The sequence below is a fragment of the Helianthus annuus genome, chromosome 14, assembly GCF_002127325.2.
Source record: "Helianthus annuus cultivar XRQ/B chromosome 14, HanXRQr2.0-SUNRISE, whole genome shotgun sequence".
Lineage (NCBI taxonomy): Eukaryota > Viridiplantae > Streptophyta > Magnoliopsida > Asterales > Asteraceae > Helianthus > Helianthus annuus.
This window is the reverse complement of record NC_035446.2, coordinates 98,941,995-98,957,727: the sequence shown is the minus strand read 5'-3', so window position 1 is coordinate 98,957,727 and position 15,733 is coordinate 98,941,995. Positions and strand designations below refer to the sequence as shown.

General features: G+C 42.4%; 1 protein-coding gene across 1 annotated transcript; it reads right to left on the bottom strand.

Annotated features, from left to right (window-relative positions):
- Window positions 1-921: 921 nt before the first annotated feature.
- On the bottom strand, window positions 922-7,324 carry LOC110931355. The gene is made up of 8 exons (XM_035983020.1): window positions 7,256-7,324; window positions 3,503-4,217; window positions 3,275-3,433; window positions 3,152-3,207; window positions 2,806-2,971; window positions 2,454-2,737; window positions 1,352-1,516; window positions 922-1,281 (listed from the first exon to the last, which is right to left on the bottom strand). The coding sequence occupies exons 1-8, from the start codon at window positions 7,322-7,324 to the stop codon at window positions 922-924; spliced, it is 1,974 nt and encodes a 657-aa protein (XP_035838913.1).
- Between the last annotated feature and the right edge of the window lie 8,409 nt (window positions 7,325-15,733).

Sequence of the window (15,733 nt, the reverse complement as noted above, 5' to 3'; positions counted from 1 at the left end):
CGGTGATACCCGCGGAAATGGGCCTCCCATCTCCTAGAATGTTGGCTATCGAAAATCTAGACAACAACAGGGAACGTAGGATCGATTTGGACCTCCTAGAAGAAAGGCGCGAGAACGCCGCCATCAACGAGGCCAAATACAAATCCAAACTGGAAAAGTATTACAACGCGCGAGTCCGCGTTTGTACTTTCAATCCAGGGGACTACGTCCTACGTGACAACGAGGCATCTAACGCCGAGCGCCCAGGAAAACTTGCCCCCAAGTGGGAAGGACCCTACCTCATCAGCGAGGTCTTAGGGAAGGGCGCATACAGGTTACAAACACTAGAGGGCGAACCTATCGCCAGAACATGGAACGCACAACAGCTTAGACGCTGCTATATGTAAGCTATGTTCTTACACTCCCCATGTAACCTATCGGACCGCAGGTCATTTGCAAATAAATAAACAAGTCATTTTATACATTATTGTTTGTTTACTACTATTACAAATGCGTGTTTCCACTTCACGGTATCCAAAAAACAGATTGGCAAAATCTTCATTTACGATACCTAAACAAAGTGGTAGCCACACGCAACTATTGTAATAGGCCAACACAAGGCAAAAAAGACTTAAGTGCTATCCAACCGGATAAACATATTTCTTACCTAATACAATTCCTGAGCCCAGAAAGGCAAACAATGGAATTGACACATGCTCATACCGCAATAGTATAGAGTATACTCAACCCCATTCACAATGGGTAGAGACCCGCATGCATACGTTTCAAACATACAGGAACTGACAATACTTGTATAATGGAACAAAACACCTTATATTCAAAAAATTCAGGCACCAACATGATGCTTACACAGATTTACATAAGGTTTCCTATTCTATACAAGAGGACAGCAAAAAAGGGGCACACCGGCCAACCTAAACCCTACTTTGTACCACTGGTCCCCGCATCATCTCTAGCGTTACCAGCAGCGTCGTCCTCTTCCACATCCGGATACAGCATCCGCAAGCGGTATACATAGTCCGCGGCATCCAAACAACTGTCCAATTCCTGTATACAAGCAAGGGACGTGTCATAGAAGGAGGCCTCGGCTGCTTTCAGATGCGACTCGGTATCCACGCCACGGAACCCCGATCGCTCATCCGTATGACTACCCTTGGTAATCACGTTCAGATGGCCAATGCAGCGGTTGTACCCTGCCTTAAAACCGGCATCCCGAGCGCGATCCCGGACCAGATTCAAACCAGCAGCAGTCTCAGGGGCATTCATAATCGCCTCGACAATCTGCAAATTCAAACCAACACGTAAGTCCCATGTGCTAGTCTACAGAAAGCTAAAACACGAAGATACTTACGCGCGAAATACCGCATGACCGCATCCATTCACGGTCAGCCTCCAACTGATTAAGGGAGGACACCAAGGCATCCTTGGCCTCCACAGCGGAGTCAGCACGTTCCTCCGCAGCAGACACGCGGGCAGTAAGATCTGTAACCGCGACTTCCCGGGCTTGAACATCAGCCTGTCAGCAATAGCAAGCAGTTCACAAGGGTAAACATTTACGAACCAGCGATGAAATATCAAGCACAGTTAAAGAGACATACCTGCAAGCTGGTAACGACTTGGTCTAAACGGAGGCGCTCCACATTTGCCTCCTCAAGGGCCTTCGCAGCACGAGCCCCGGCCTCTTTGGCCTCTTCAAGCGCCTTCAGGGCCTCGTCCTTCGCCTGCAGCGCTTTAGCCGATGCGGCCTCAGCCGCAGCTTTTTCATTGCCCAAGGCAACATTTGCCGCCTTGGCGTTTGCTAGCTCCTGCCGAGTATGAAACAGAAGATTGTTCTGCTTAGCCCAAGATTCGTTCCACTTCTTGCGCTCGTTGGATGAAATTTCCTCCCAACGCTTACGCTCATCAGCAAGGAGTTTAGCAAGGGTACGCACCTGTTTCAGTTGGGCAGTGGCAGCCCACTCAGCGGTCTGTTTCTGCTTCTCAAAAGCAGCTTTATCTTTTTCCAGCTGCTCTGCACCCGCACGAGCAGCTTGGACCAGCTTTTCCGCCTCCGCCCGCAGGCGGACAGCCTCTTCTTCACGGCGGCTCAGAACGTTATAGTCTTCCAACATGGCATTCGCCACAATGGAAGTCCCTACCAACATGGTCGAGAGCTGGTTTATACGCAGCTCCCGCGGTGCGGCACGAGCCCGCTCAACTTCAAAGGGGGTCCCCAGACCGCCCAAGATCTCCCTGCAGGCCGCAGGGTCGTTAGCAATATCATCCCCCTGCAATACAGTCCAGGGGGGTCGATGGTACACCACACTGCGATCCTGGGAGTAGGTGCGGTAGTAATACTCCAATTCAGACTCCCCAGGCTGAATTGGAGGCCCGTCATACCCCGCACCACCGGCAGACGAGCTGGTACCCTTATCAACCGCAGACTTCTGCGGCCCAGCATCATGCTGCCGCGCTTCAGCGCCAGTTTTTTGCGGTTCAGCATCAGAATGTTGCTTCCCAGTAGCAGTGAACCGCAAACTCAAATCGTCTCCCTCATTGGGAGAGATCAGGTTGTTGGACGAGTCAACAGTATCAAATATCTGGGCCGCAGCATTCTCTGCGGTACCCTCCTTCTGCACGGTTGACTCAGGTACCACCTTGACGGGAGGTGTCGACGGCACCTCCGTTCCACCCGCACCCATGGCACGCGGAGGGGACTCCGGAGCATCGAAGATAGAAAAATCTTCATCTTGACGCTCTGCAAAAAAGTCAAATAGCTATCAGAACTAGTTACACAACAGTTAAGACTAGATAGCCTACACTTACCAACGACAACCGCAGGTTTTTTCTGCGCCGGAGCAGACCTTTTGGTTACTAGTCTCCGACGTTTGGTTTCAACACCACCAGCAGCTTTCTGCTCTGGCGTCCTCTTCTCACCAATCACAGGGGGACCCGCAGCTGTCCCTCCCGCAGCAGCCTCTTCTGCCTGCTTCTTCGCAGCACCAGAACGTGACTCCGCGGCTGTACTCAAACCCTCAAGGGTATCAGATACTATCACATAATCCTTGTGTCGACGAAAAGAGGAATGAGAGATACCTGCTGCCTGCGGCACCAGATGAGGCACAGTAGTGACCTCCTTTATCTTCTTTTGGCGAAAGCGCACGCCCTTCACAGTTTGCCTCTTTGGCACACCTTTCGCTTCAGGGTCCCCCAAGGCCCCAAGATCACCTGCATGGAATCAATACGTCAATAACACAACATGATCAACACAAGTAGCAAAACTTCGATAATATACCTTTGCCTACTGGCAACTCAACTGCCAGTGCAGCCGCAGTAGGCACCCGGAAGTTACTACGGATGATAGTGTTGTGATCCTGTTCACCATCCGCACAAACTACGGTCTCAACCGTACCCTCGAAATCCGGAGCAAACATCCTCCATGCGGGAGCATCTTCTGATAGTAGACACAAAAGTCAGTAACACACGTAAGGATAAAGAACGTAAAGAAACAAAAAGTACGTACCACCGCTCTTTTCCCGCACCACGGGTTTCGAGTTCTTGCCCCTCCTCAACATCATACGCAACAGCCATAGTTGCGTGTTGGTCAACTTCACAGACTCAATAGTCTGCAGCTGCGGGAACCATTGCACTGATTTCAAACTGGGCATCGCAATGGTCTCTGCTATGATCGTCTCGGTCACATTCCGAAACGTCATATCCACAGCAAGGGCAGCAGACTTGATATAGAAGAACTTCTTCTTCCACATCGTCATCCCCTTAGGGGGAGTCATCAGCTTCGGGGTACCGTCTCGTTGACGGAAAGAAAAGAACCCCATGAACACCGTCATCTGATAAAACCGTCGGAAATCTCCGACGGTAGGCTCTATGCCAAGAGCACGAAAGGTAAACTCAAAATTACGAATCCGAATCATCCCAAATGGACTCACTTGAGAAATGTGGACCTTGTACCACTCCAAGATATCCACAACAAACACAGTCAACGGTAATCGGAGGTTACAATCTCCGAAGAAATCGGACCACATGGTCACATAACCGGCCGGAGCGTCGGCACCAGTATCACCCTCTGATGGGTACCGAGCCCCATACTCCGAGGGCATTTGGACCTCAAGCATAAGGCGATCAAAGCTTTTTCTAGTCCACTTCAGCGCCGGTAATCCACCACCGGCAGCCCCCTCTTCTTCTTCTTCGGCCACTAAAGGCTGTTCAGGGTTTTCACCCTCCACATTATGTGGACTAGATGGTTCAGCCATCAAAAATATCAAAGAAACAGAAGATGGTGAACAGAAACACTAGAAACCTCACCGGAATTTCAGAAAAAATCGTCGGAGAAGACAGATGACAACTTTCTCTCAAACGGCAAATTTTTTGAATTTTCGACCAAGTGAGAGGAAACCACGAACGGTTTTCCCCTTATATACCCATCGCAATTAATGCGGAGGGAGAAAGCAAATCATCACGTTCAAAAAGAGCGTATCTTGCAACAACACGTGTCGAGCGCCGTTTTAGCTGACGGTTATCACGCGCGCGTGGCCGCCCACGCGCCTGACAAAGAAGACGTTTACACTCCCTGCTACAGTGCATTTAATGCCTCGGGCAGTGTAAGTGTCCTTTCATTTCAGCACATGCAGAAACGTCTCACCAACTTCTACCAACTCACACGGGCGATCAAGCCACGTAGGCAAGAAAAAGCGACAACATTATCCATACAAACCATAAGCGGCATGCGGTTTCTCTGGTTTACCGCACCATAACCCATACCGCATGTCGTTTTTTTATATACCCTAAAAAATAGGTAGAAATATATCTATCTATACTATAAAGGGATATATTACCTTTTCCGCATCACTCACGAGCACACGTGAAATATGCGGAAGTGACACACATGAACCCATTCAGATGTGTCAGATGCTCAGAACCAGTGTTGTTCTTTGGACTGAACCGCATCTCAGGAACAGGCAAAGCGCATTGCCTTCATTCTCTTCAAGCTTCAAATCCCTCCTGTCCGGTTCACAACCACAGAGGGTGCATGAACAACTTCTTCAGAAAAAAGAAGGAACGGAATCTACGCGCCCGCACATCAGCAGCCCTGACTCCTGAACCTTCAAGAGTTACATCCGTGCAACAAGCACACTTTGAGCGAAAATGGGACTGCAACATCGCAGACACCCATGAAGAGCTACAGACATAATCATAGCTTCCGCAGAGTGGTTGCTACGGAAGAGCAAAGCTCACTCCACATCACCGAACGAGGCTACCTCGTTATAAACTCGGTATTGGAGCGTGAAGGAAAGTGGCTCCAGAAAGAACGCAGATACGTGCTCTAAACAAGCACTTATCAAGCAGCAAGTGTCCGAACAGCGGTAACAAGTCTGCCTATGACTTTGTTTACCTGCCAACGGACCGCGGTAACAAGTCTGCTTAGGACTTTGTTTACCTACCAATGGATCGCATGGAATAAACAACGATGGGCATCCCCTTGCCTATGACCATGTTTATTTACCCATAGTTTACATCCACATTGTTCGACCAAACAGGGCCAACAATGACGCAACGAGGTAACCGCAAAGAACGTACGGTTACTTGAGAGCTATCAAGATGAACACGAACACCCCACAAAAAAGGGATGGTCATCTCATCATAGGATGCTGAACATAGAACTTGAGCAAAGTTCTAACACAACATCCAAAACCTTCAAACCCGACTGCAAAGGTTGGTTTAAAAGCTTTTCTTTTCTTCTTCGTGCACCATTCTGGCAAATGGTTCGAAGAAGAAACCACCTCCAAGAGGTTCGAAACATGTGCAAACCTTCGAACCACCATCCCAGAGGTTGGTTCGAAGTTTGTGCAGCATTACTATGAAGGTCCCTAACAGGCCTTCAACACAACAACAGGTGGCAACCTACCTGATGACATGCAACGGCTGAGAATTTCGCATCAAGCGAAACCCCTTCACCGGTACGGAAGAGGCATAGCCGGATTTTTTACCAGATCACCACCTTGATCTGGCCTAGAATTTTCTCCAGACTGCCAAACTACCTTCCTACACCATAAGTCCAGTGTTCCTCCCACGTGCAACTTGCACAAGGTAGCAACACTAGACTGGGGGGACTTGAAGGGGTATGGTCCCAAAACGACCATTACCCACATCAAACAAACCCCTACCAGTAAGCAAACCGCACCCATGCGGTCACATCCTTCGAACCCATTCGGTCCGAAGATGAATAGCTTGACCTAAGTACAAAAGAAGATGAACATATCGATGCGGCTGGCACCGCATCATATGACCATTTTCGTCACGACAAGGGAAGCGAGCAAATAGTCTCCACATACGATGATGCGGCCAACACCGCATCTCGCGTGTTTCTTGATCACAAGTAGGAGACGCGGTAACTTCAGGCGTTACCGCATGCAGCGATGCGGCTCGCACCGCACCCTGCATATCCAACAAGTGGACTGACACGCCATGCAAGTGGCTGACACCACGAGGCAAGTGGCACCGGCGACAGTCCCCTGTCAGAGCTATTAAAGCAATGGGCTGACGTGGCGTAACCCCCACGGCCGGCGAGACTGACACACCTGCAACGGTGCAGCTCGTCGTCAGCCCATCCATCAATCTCCTCCTTCACTCCTCGGCTATAAATACCGACCCCAAACCAGGTTTGAGGTATCTCTTCACAACTCTCTCACTACTACTATCTTGCTTTGCTTCCCAAGCAAACTACTGATTCTCACGCCGGAGAGTGGTAACAAGGAGCACCCCCCACCCCATCCTCCTTGTTACGAGTCACGGCTTGTTTCCTTGTGCAGGAGATCATCCACCGGTGACCCAGCCAGCGATCTCCGAGAGGAAGGGATTAACCCTTCTTGACGAGACCAGTGTGTTAACCCTGCCCAGTTAACCATTGTTTCATCAATAATAATAATAATAATAATAAAGCCTTCTGTTCCCAAGTTCACTTAAAGAGGAAAAAAAAGAAATTGAAAGGAAATAAAAATATGTTTATGTTTCCGAGTTTCATTAAAAGAAGGAAAAGAAATGAAAATAAAAAATGTTGTGTTTTCGAGTTTCACTTAAGGAAGAAAAAGAAATCAAATAGATGTGTCAATGGATCAATTTTGAATAAATCAATTAATAATATAACATGACCCATGACACAACTAGGTGGACAATGATGTGACTTGTAACTTGGGTATGTTAAAGAAATGGATCTGGGTTGGCATTTAATTTCTAGGGTACGCATCATGAATAAAACTACCAATGTTGCTAAATCGTAGTCTACAACTTTTTGCCATAAGCTCAAGTTTGTCTTGATTTGCTTGCCCATCTTTATGGTTACTCTAAAGAGTTCATAATCCAACTATCGATGTATAAAACTTTAAACATATCTTTAATATTTAAAATGAGAGACGACTTATACATCACTTATTAAAATTTATATAACATATTTTAATCAATAAAATATACTTGATAATGAACTAAATTATCTTGAAACAACTATAACATGTGGCCTATATAACATGTGCCGAGTGCATGAAGTTTCACTATAAATGGGTTGGAAAATTGACAAGTGAGAAAAAAAGGGGTTTGCGTGTAGATATTAGATATTTGCAGCTTTTGTTATATTTCGGACCAACCAATTTGGAGCTTTGTGTGGCCGAAATAATCCCTAATTCCCTCCGATGACATGTCGTCTTTAAGGTCACCTGTAATGGGGCGCTTTAGCCCAACATAGCGCCATTATAGCGCCTGGAACACCGCCCCCCTGGGCGCTATGTTCCAAATTTTTTTACCGGCGCGATAAACATAGCGGCGTGAAGACAAAATATTTGAATTTTTTTGACCGTTTGTAACGGTCATTTTCCTTAAAAAAAAAAAAAAAAATTCATTTTATTTTCAACTTTCCTTTAAATCAATCTCATCTCTCCCAAATTTTTTACCACACACCTTCAAACTCTCATCTCTCCCAAATTTTTTTTACAATTCTTCATATTTTATACAATGAATCCATTCAACCGGGGCTTCATTCCTCCGCGATCTAGTGGCAATCCTACTCGTCCCGTGGCACCGGTTCCCACTAGACCCAATCCTTTCGGCTCCGGTTTTCTCGACTACAATCAACAAAGTCCCGGGTTCATGAATCTTTTGAACCAACCGCTATCATGGGACCCTAATCTCTACGGGTGGAACCCAAGTCAAAACATGGATGGGATGGGGTCGTCTCAAGCGTTTGGGTCGGCTCAAGCGTTCGGCTCCCCACTACGCGAACCCGATGTTGTTCCCACTCCCCACTACGCGAACCCGTTTGGGTCGGCTCAAGCGTTCGGCTCCCCACAAGCGTTCGGCTCCCCACTACGCGAACCCGATGTTGTTCCCACTAGACCCAATCCTTTCGGCTCTAGTTTCATGTTTTTTTTTATTTTATTGTACTTTTTTTTATTTAATGAAATGAATTTTATTTTTAAAAAACTTACAAAATGAATTAAAAAATTAAAAATGAAAAAAGAGTAATGATTACACAGGGGCTTTATGACTACGGCCCCAAATTGCATAAAGCCCCATAAAGCCCCTTTGCTGACGTGGCATGCCACATGGCGCATAACGCCCCTTTGAGGGCTTTATGACTACACATGGTCTAATACATAGAAAAATATATTTATGATCCCTCTAATAACGCGTCGTCTCTAATACAAAGAAAAAGATTTTTATGAGTTACTTCTTACTTTTTTTATAATAGCCAACTTACACATCTATTAATTATATTTCTAAATCCAATAACATAATTCGATAGTACAAGTTAGCTATCGTATCAAAGTAGGCTCACAATAAAAGGAAACAAAGACACACACTAGCAGTGCATAAAGAACACAGGGATATAACATGGTTCGGTCAAGGTGACCTTCGTACATCGGTTGCAATTAGGGTTACATTTTTATTAGATGTTCCAAAGTTACATCATGAGTATTTATAGAACAAGAACAGGGATAACTACTTAGCCAACAAGTTAACTAAATAGGCCTAAAACCTAATTAGGGCCGGCTACCGAAGCCTACGAACCCAACAATCTCCCACTCGAAGGCTTTGCATAGTGCACAAAGTAAATCCAAGTAAACCCATCACCAATAACTTCAGTAATATTCACATTCAAGTCTTCCAAGCCTCCAGTACTTAAAACAAGCTAAGACTCCAGTCCTTTAAGCCTTTAGTTCCCAAGACAAGCTAAGACTCCAGTCCTCCAATTCCCAAGAACAAGCTAAGACTTTAGTAACATCCTCCTAGTTCCAGCCACCCCTGTTGGTGCAGTAATGTCTATCGCCTCCGTCAATACGAGTCGTAGCAGAAACAGTTTAATTCAAGTTTATATTGTAATAAGTAGAGAAAAAGGCAAGGTGGCAACATTATAATTAATGAGAAATCTCATTAAAGCCTTGACCTATAAATATGAGGCTTATGCCTTAGACTTTAGACTTTTGGCATTTGAAGCTTTGGAGAGCTAGAGCTAGAGAGAGAAAGTGACATCGTGATTCAGGTGCTTTGTACGATTTCATACGTTTCAATAGAATCACCAATTATATTACGTCTCGTGTGTTCGGTCACGTTTGTGTACGGATTCCGCACATCACATGTTCGGTTCGCAATCGTTACGGAGTTAAAACCGGTCCTAACAAGTGGTATCAGAGCAGGAGCTCGATTGCACGGATCAATCACACGATTTCGCACAGGATTTCATGTAGGATCAAATCGAGCCAAAAATTTGATTTTGATAAAGAAATTAAGATGAACACACTCAAAATCAAGCTTTAAAACCCACTAGATTAATTTGCAAATGATGAATACAATTAGCCCCCAAATTCTCTAGAAAGTGTGTGTTGCCTAAAACCCAAATCATCACTTTCTATTTATAGCCTAAACACACTTAGGCTATTTACATTTAAGTCCCTAGAGATTAAAATTTACCAAAAGTAGTAATAAACATGAAGACTAATTCAATAAGACAATAAATATATTTTGTTTAAAACAAAATATATTTAAATATCCAAAGCAATAAAACTATCATATCTCGAACGTTCACACGCCATATCTTTCTTCGATCTTCTCGTGTAGACTTGCGTGTTGACTTTGACTTGTTTGCGTTGACTTCGACACGTTGGCGTTGACTTTGTTGACTTGATTCGTTGATAACATTAGACTACATGATTTAGTCCCAACAATCTCCCCCTTAGGCTAATGTTATCAAACTCTTGCATCATCTTTAGAACCGTCAACTTCATGCATGTTGTAATCTTCAATTTGGCAAGCTTTAGTCTCAATTGTATACCCAACAATCTCCCTCTAGACTGATGCTTTCCAATTTTTCTTCACTGAAGACCTTCTTTTGACACTTTGCTCTTTGAGTACTTTATCTGGATAAGCTCCCCCTTTTTGCATGCATCATCTTTGACAATCAGGAACAAACTTTTTTTTTCAACTCTCTTTAGCTTGTGTGAATCAGAAGACGTAGGAGGAGGATTCCCAGCTCGGTATCCTCCGCAATCTTGAGGAAACAGGTGCTTTGGTCTGGTATCTTGCTCAATTGATGATCGACCATCATTGCAGCAAATAGGCTAAGTAACCTGTTCACAATCACAAACACAACTCCGAATTTTCTTTTAGATAGATTCAAAGTACAGACAAAACCGTATTCATCTGTAGTGTGCAATGGAAAATGTATCTTAAGCGGTTTGAGACACGATTGATGTGATATGGAAGACTTCGAAAAACAACTGTACACAAATCAAAATATTTTTGGATTTTAGATTTTTTTTTTAATTTTCAAAATAACTTTCAACATTTGAGATATAGAGCTGATCAAATACGAGATCATACCAACTTGAAAAGCCTAGTCACACTTCAAATTTCTTTAGGATAGCTAAGACTCAAGAACGATTGCTGGTATGTTTGTCCGGTGATTAATTATCATGTTTTGGGTATATTTAGGATGAAGCTAGTGGACCCCACACTTGTTCGGTTAAACTTTTCTGTCCTCATGGTCTTTTGAGATGATTGCCTTAACAACTTAGAAATAGTATCTACTAGGTGATGAGAGCTCCAGGTCTATGTTTCCATAAGCAGAGGAGATGATCACCTTAAATCAGATGATGAGAGCTTCAGGTCTATGTTTCCATAAGCAGAGAAGATGATCATCTGATTTAGAGAGCATAACTAATAGAACATTTACTTAATATATGTACGCGCTTTGGCGTATCTTTTATTCCTATTGCACGACATTAACATTGCGTGTCTTTTTGCTCTTTTGGGGTTGCACACATTAGTGTCTTTTGGTTGCACACATTGGTGTCTTTTCAATAAATATACATATGCATAACATTGTGTGTCTTTTCAACGCCAAAATTTAATCTTGCAACCCCTTTTGGACATAATCGATTCGTGCAATCCTGCAACAAGATGGGTATCCACATTATCATACAATTTTTATCTTTATCACCAAGATGCAGTTTACTTGTCTGAAATGCTGAATCTACCTACATATTGTTAACTTGAAGCCGTATCCTCCATCAGATCCTATTCATGCGAATACATAATCAAGTTAGTTCCTATCATTTCTCATATAAGATCATGATTATTTTGCAATAATCACATCTCATGGTCTAGGAAGTATTTTAATACTCCCCCTAAAATTTTATTTATGTACGACCATTTACTGAAAAACTGTATTTACAAAATAAAGTATTCCACACTATGCACACAAAAGCATATGTCAGCAACAAAATGAGTGTGTTACAGTGCAGTTCAGTGCGCAACCAGGTTAGATACCATAACCAAACCTGTGATTTTCCTCTTCAAACTTGTATGTAGAACAACCACTGATAATAACCGGCGTTACTAACATTCCTCCTTGGATGTTCCTACACTCATAAGCAATTCAGTTAGAGAGTGGAACCCAAGCCATCGTAGTCTTGGGTTGTCCGCTTTCATCAAAATAAGAAACCTCCCGATATACCAAATCTTTTCCCTCATTGATTTCTTTTACAACCATTGGTTTGACTCGCCAAACCTGTGTTGGTTTAAAAATTTTGTTTGTAAAAGATTTAAAGTTTGAAATAATTTATGTTTAAGACCCGGAGGGAAAGATTGAGGTTTTGATTTGTTGGTCCTTTTCATCTTTGAATCATGTGAAACCGGCTTCACATGTGGAGATCTGGATGGAAAGTTTTTCACAGATCTTTCAAAGATGTGTGATTTTTACCTTTTGATCCAGAAAAGCAATACTGGTTGCCTTTACCGTCTGGATCGTGTCGCTCTGGGCATTGCTTGAGCACATGACCTTCTTTTCCACACCTAAAACAAGCCTTGAATGGCTTTTGAGACTTTGCAGTTCCGTGTGATGCAACTAGGGGAGGGGATTGCTTTGAGCTTGTCTCAGCATGTTGACAGACGTGATGTTCGAGAACTTCAGATGATCTTTTGATCTTTGACTCCCCAACACTTTCATTTGTCTTTGATTCATCATCTGAACTCGTGCAATCATCAATGTGGAAGTCTTTTTCCAATGGATCTCGATTTTCAAGACCTGCAGAGTCATTTGGGGTCGTTGGTTCTTGAACACCCGATGGTTCAAGGTTTCCAACCTTTTTATCAGCATCTGTTACTGAAGTTTCTGAGTCATTTGAGCTTTCCCATTCTTGATATGATTGAAAATCTGAATCACGATCCTCACTTGAGCTTCCTTCGCCACCTTCTGAAGTTGTGGTACTTGAGTCTTCACTGCTGCTTTCTTCATTTGGCTCCTTATCAGACTCTAACATACCTGTATGAGATGGAACAAATTCTGGAATTTCCTCGGTGAGGAACTTTCCGAATCTGTTTTGTTTCAATTCTGGAACAAACACGGGAGGTTCACACACAACTTTTTCATCACAAAAAGCAGAATTTAAATCACGACATTCAAACACCACATTGTCGTGGTTGTGGTTTTTAAATGCAGGCACATTGCCATTATGGTCATCCCGAATGTTAAATTTAGGCACATGGCCATTACAGTCATTTTGAACCGAAGTATTGTTTTCCTTATTACAATTCTAGGCGAACCAGTTAACGGTGGAATAACTGTCGCCTGAATAGCCTATGCCTATCTTCGAATGTCACACCCCTAATTTCCACGTGTCACCAGTGGGCCCGGTGGGGGAGTATCGTGACGTAGTTGATATCATCATAGTCAAACAACACAAATTATAATGCACAACGGAAGCAATAAAATAGATTTATTTCAACCATATAAAATGTAATATCCAGTATCACATAGTAGCTGAAATAGATCCACAGGCGGATCAATATAAAGAGGAAAATTGTTCAACAGATGAATGGCATCCCAAGCTTGCGAGACTCTAACGATGCTAAGGAGTAGCCAGCCTATTACGTGTAGAACCTGCACTTAATCTTTTTGGGGAAATACGTCAGTTTACACTGGTAAATACAATTTAACTGACTCATTTTGAAAATGTTAAAAAAATTTCATTAAATGCACATGGCACAAAACTTTTTATAACTTGGGATAATTAATTAAATCTAATCTTGTAAAAGAATTACATGTTTGTTATGCGTTCAGTCGCCCGGTTCGTGCCGGGTTTAAGGTTAATAGACACACCACATAGTATAAATCCGTGGCGGGAAAACAACGGTTATACCTTAAATAATATGGACACATTGTCGGGTGTACGCCTACACCCGCGTGTCAAGGTCGTGGCCATTTTTGTAAAATGATGCCAAGGATATTCGGGACATGGTCATTAAACTCCCAAAGGCGTAAAACAAACAAAACTAAATTTTAAACGGGTCACATTGATAATACCCAACTACTAATGAGCTAGGGTCAATTGCCCGACCAAGCGGTATTTTATATACCGTACCCCAAGCCCGTATAAGGGAAAATAAGTTAAAAGTATTTACCTGAGTAAGTAATAACCACAATAAGCAAATGCAAGTGTCTTTTACTGGTCTCCTATTCTGGAACGAAGGTTTATAATAACCTATTAGAATCCTAACGGGTCTTTAATATAGCCTAAGCTTAGACCGGTTAGTTTCAAGGAATAAATACGGTTTAATCGCATGGAAGGCGAAAACCGGGAAGGAATGTGATTTAGGCCCAACAAGTTTGGAGACTTGTATAATATGGGTAAATTGATCACATTCTGGATTTTGAGATAAAGATGATATGGTTTGACCCGTTTCGGCTATTATGCGTAAACTAGTTACATAAGCCGATCCGAACGTGAAAATGCGTAACGGGTAACCATATAAATCATATACAAGTTTCATGAGATTATATGCACCAAATATGTTGTGATATCAGCAAGATATGTCCTATTATGCCCCAAATGATTTTAAACTCAAATTACACCTCAAAGGGGCATTTTGGTCATTTAAAAGGGTATAAAAGAGTTAGACTAGCAATCTGAGTTATGTATCTGAATAAATCAGTAATTATACTCAGTTTATCAAGTTATAACAGTAGGGTATCATATATATGTGAATGTTATTAATTATAGCCATCTTATGCACCGAAAGGGCATTTTGGTAATTTCACATAAGTCTAAAAGGTCAAAACTGGAAATCTGAGTTTCAATCTTTAGTTTACTGTTATAATATAGAATTTTACTAAATATATCAGTAGGTATTGACTCTTATACATATAAACTAGTTTTGACATAGACTATGTCGTAAAAATGCCTAAAAAGGCGATTTGGAGCCATTTCCGGGTTTTAAAAGAAAAGCTGATATTTTTATAATTCCAGAAGGCTCAAAATAATACATTTATCATAATAAATCAGTAGAAAAAGGTTTGAGGTCAAAAGGATTTATAAAACTCATTTTATAGCCCAAAAGGGCAAAACCGACATTAGCCGAATTAAGCCTAGAACACTAAGTTATGCCCAGCCTAAAAATAAATAAAAATATTTAAAATTCCCAAAATATTATTATATAACAGTAGGTATAAAGTTTTGTGTAAAAATTTGGGTTTAGATAAGCTACATGCTAATTATGCTAATTAATTACTAAGAAAGCTTCCAATTACGCTAATGAGCATAACTCTTAATCTGGACCTCAAACTGATGTCAAATTTTGGTTACAAGTCTATAATTTAGTAACTAAGATGTCTACCCTTTTATATTTTCAAAAATCATATTTTATGGACATTTGGGCACAATGGTCAACATATGGGCATTCAACGGAAATTTGCATAATAATTAGACAACTAGTGAACTAAGCCGTATAATCACAGAGGGTTATACTAACATGTTACTAGGTCCAAAAGAAGCTCTAAGGCAATCTTAATCTTGACTAAAACGGGTCAGAACTGAAAGTCAAAGCGAAAGTCAAACTATGCGACTTTCGGTTCCAAACCGGGTCTAAACAGAAAATTGTCGAGTTGAACATGTTGGGACATGTTCTTACATTGGTTACCAAGTTATATTAATGATCAAACAGGTTGCATGTATCCTACATTGCTAATTATGCGTTAATTTGGATTTAAGCATTCTGTTGACTTTTTAAAGTGTACTTTGACTCGACAATTAACATGGTTAGAGTGGGAATCTGATAATACCCTTTTAAGGGTTTGCTACCCACATAATTACCTACTTATAGGTATTTCTAATTCGATATTTGACTGAGTAATTAAGGACTAATCTCGAAGTCAAACCTTAATTACGATGGTTTGACTTTTAGCTAATTAACT

Coding starts and splice junctions, on each gene's coding strand:
- LOC110931355 (XM_035983020.1), bottom strand. CDS start 7,324: ATGGGCAAGCAAATCAAGACAAACTTGAGCTTATGGCAAAAAGTTGTA. Junction 4,218..7,255: donor ACTACGATTTAGCAACATTG/GTAGTTTTATTC, acceptor CATAATGTGGAG/GGTGAAAACCCTGAACAGCC. Junction 1,517..2,453: donor CGCAAAAAACTGGCGCTGAA/GCGCGGCAGCAT, acceptor TATTGCTGACAG/GCTGATGTTCAAGCCCGGGA.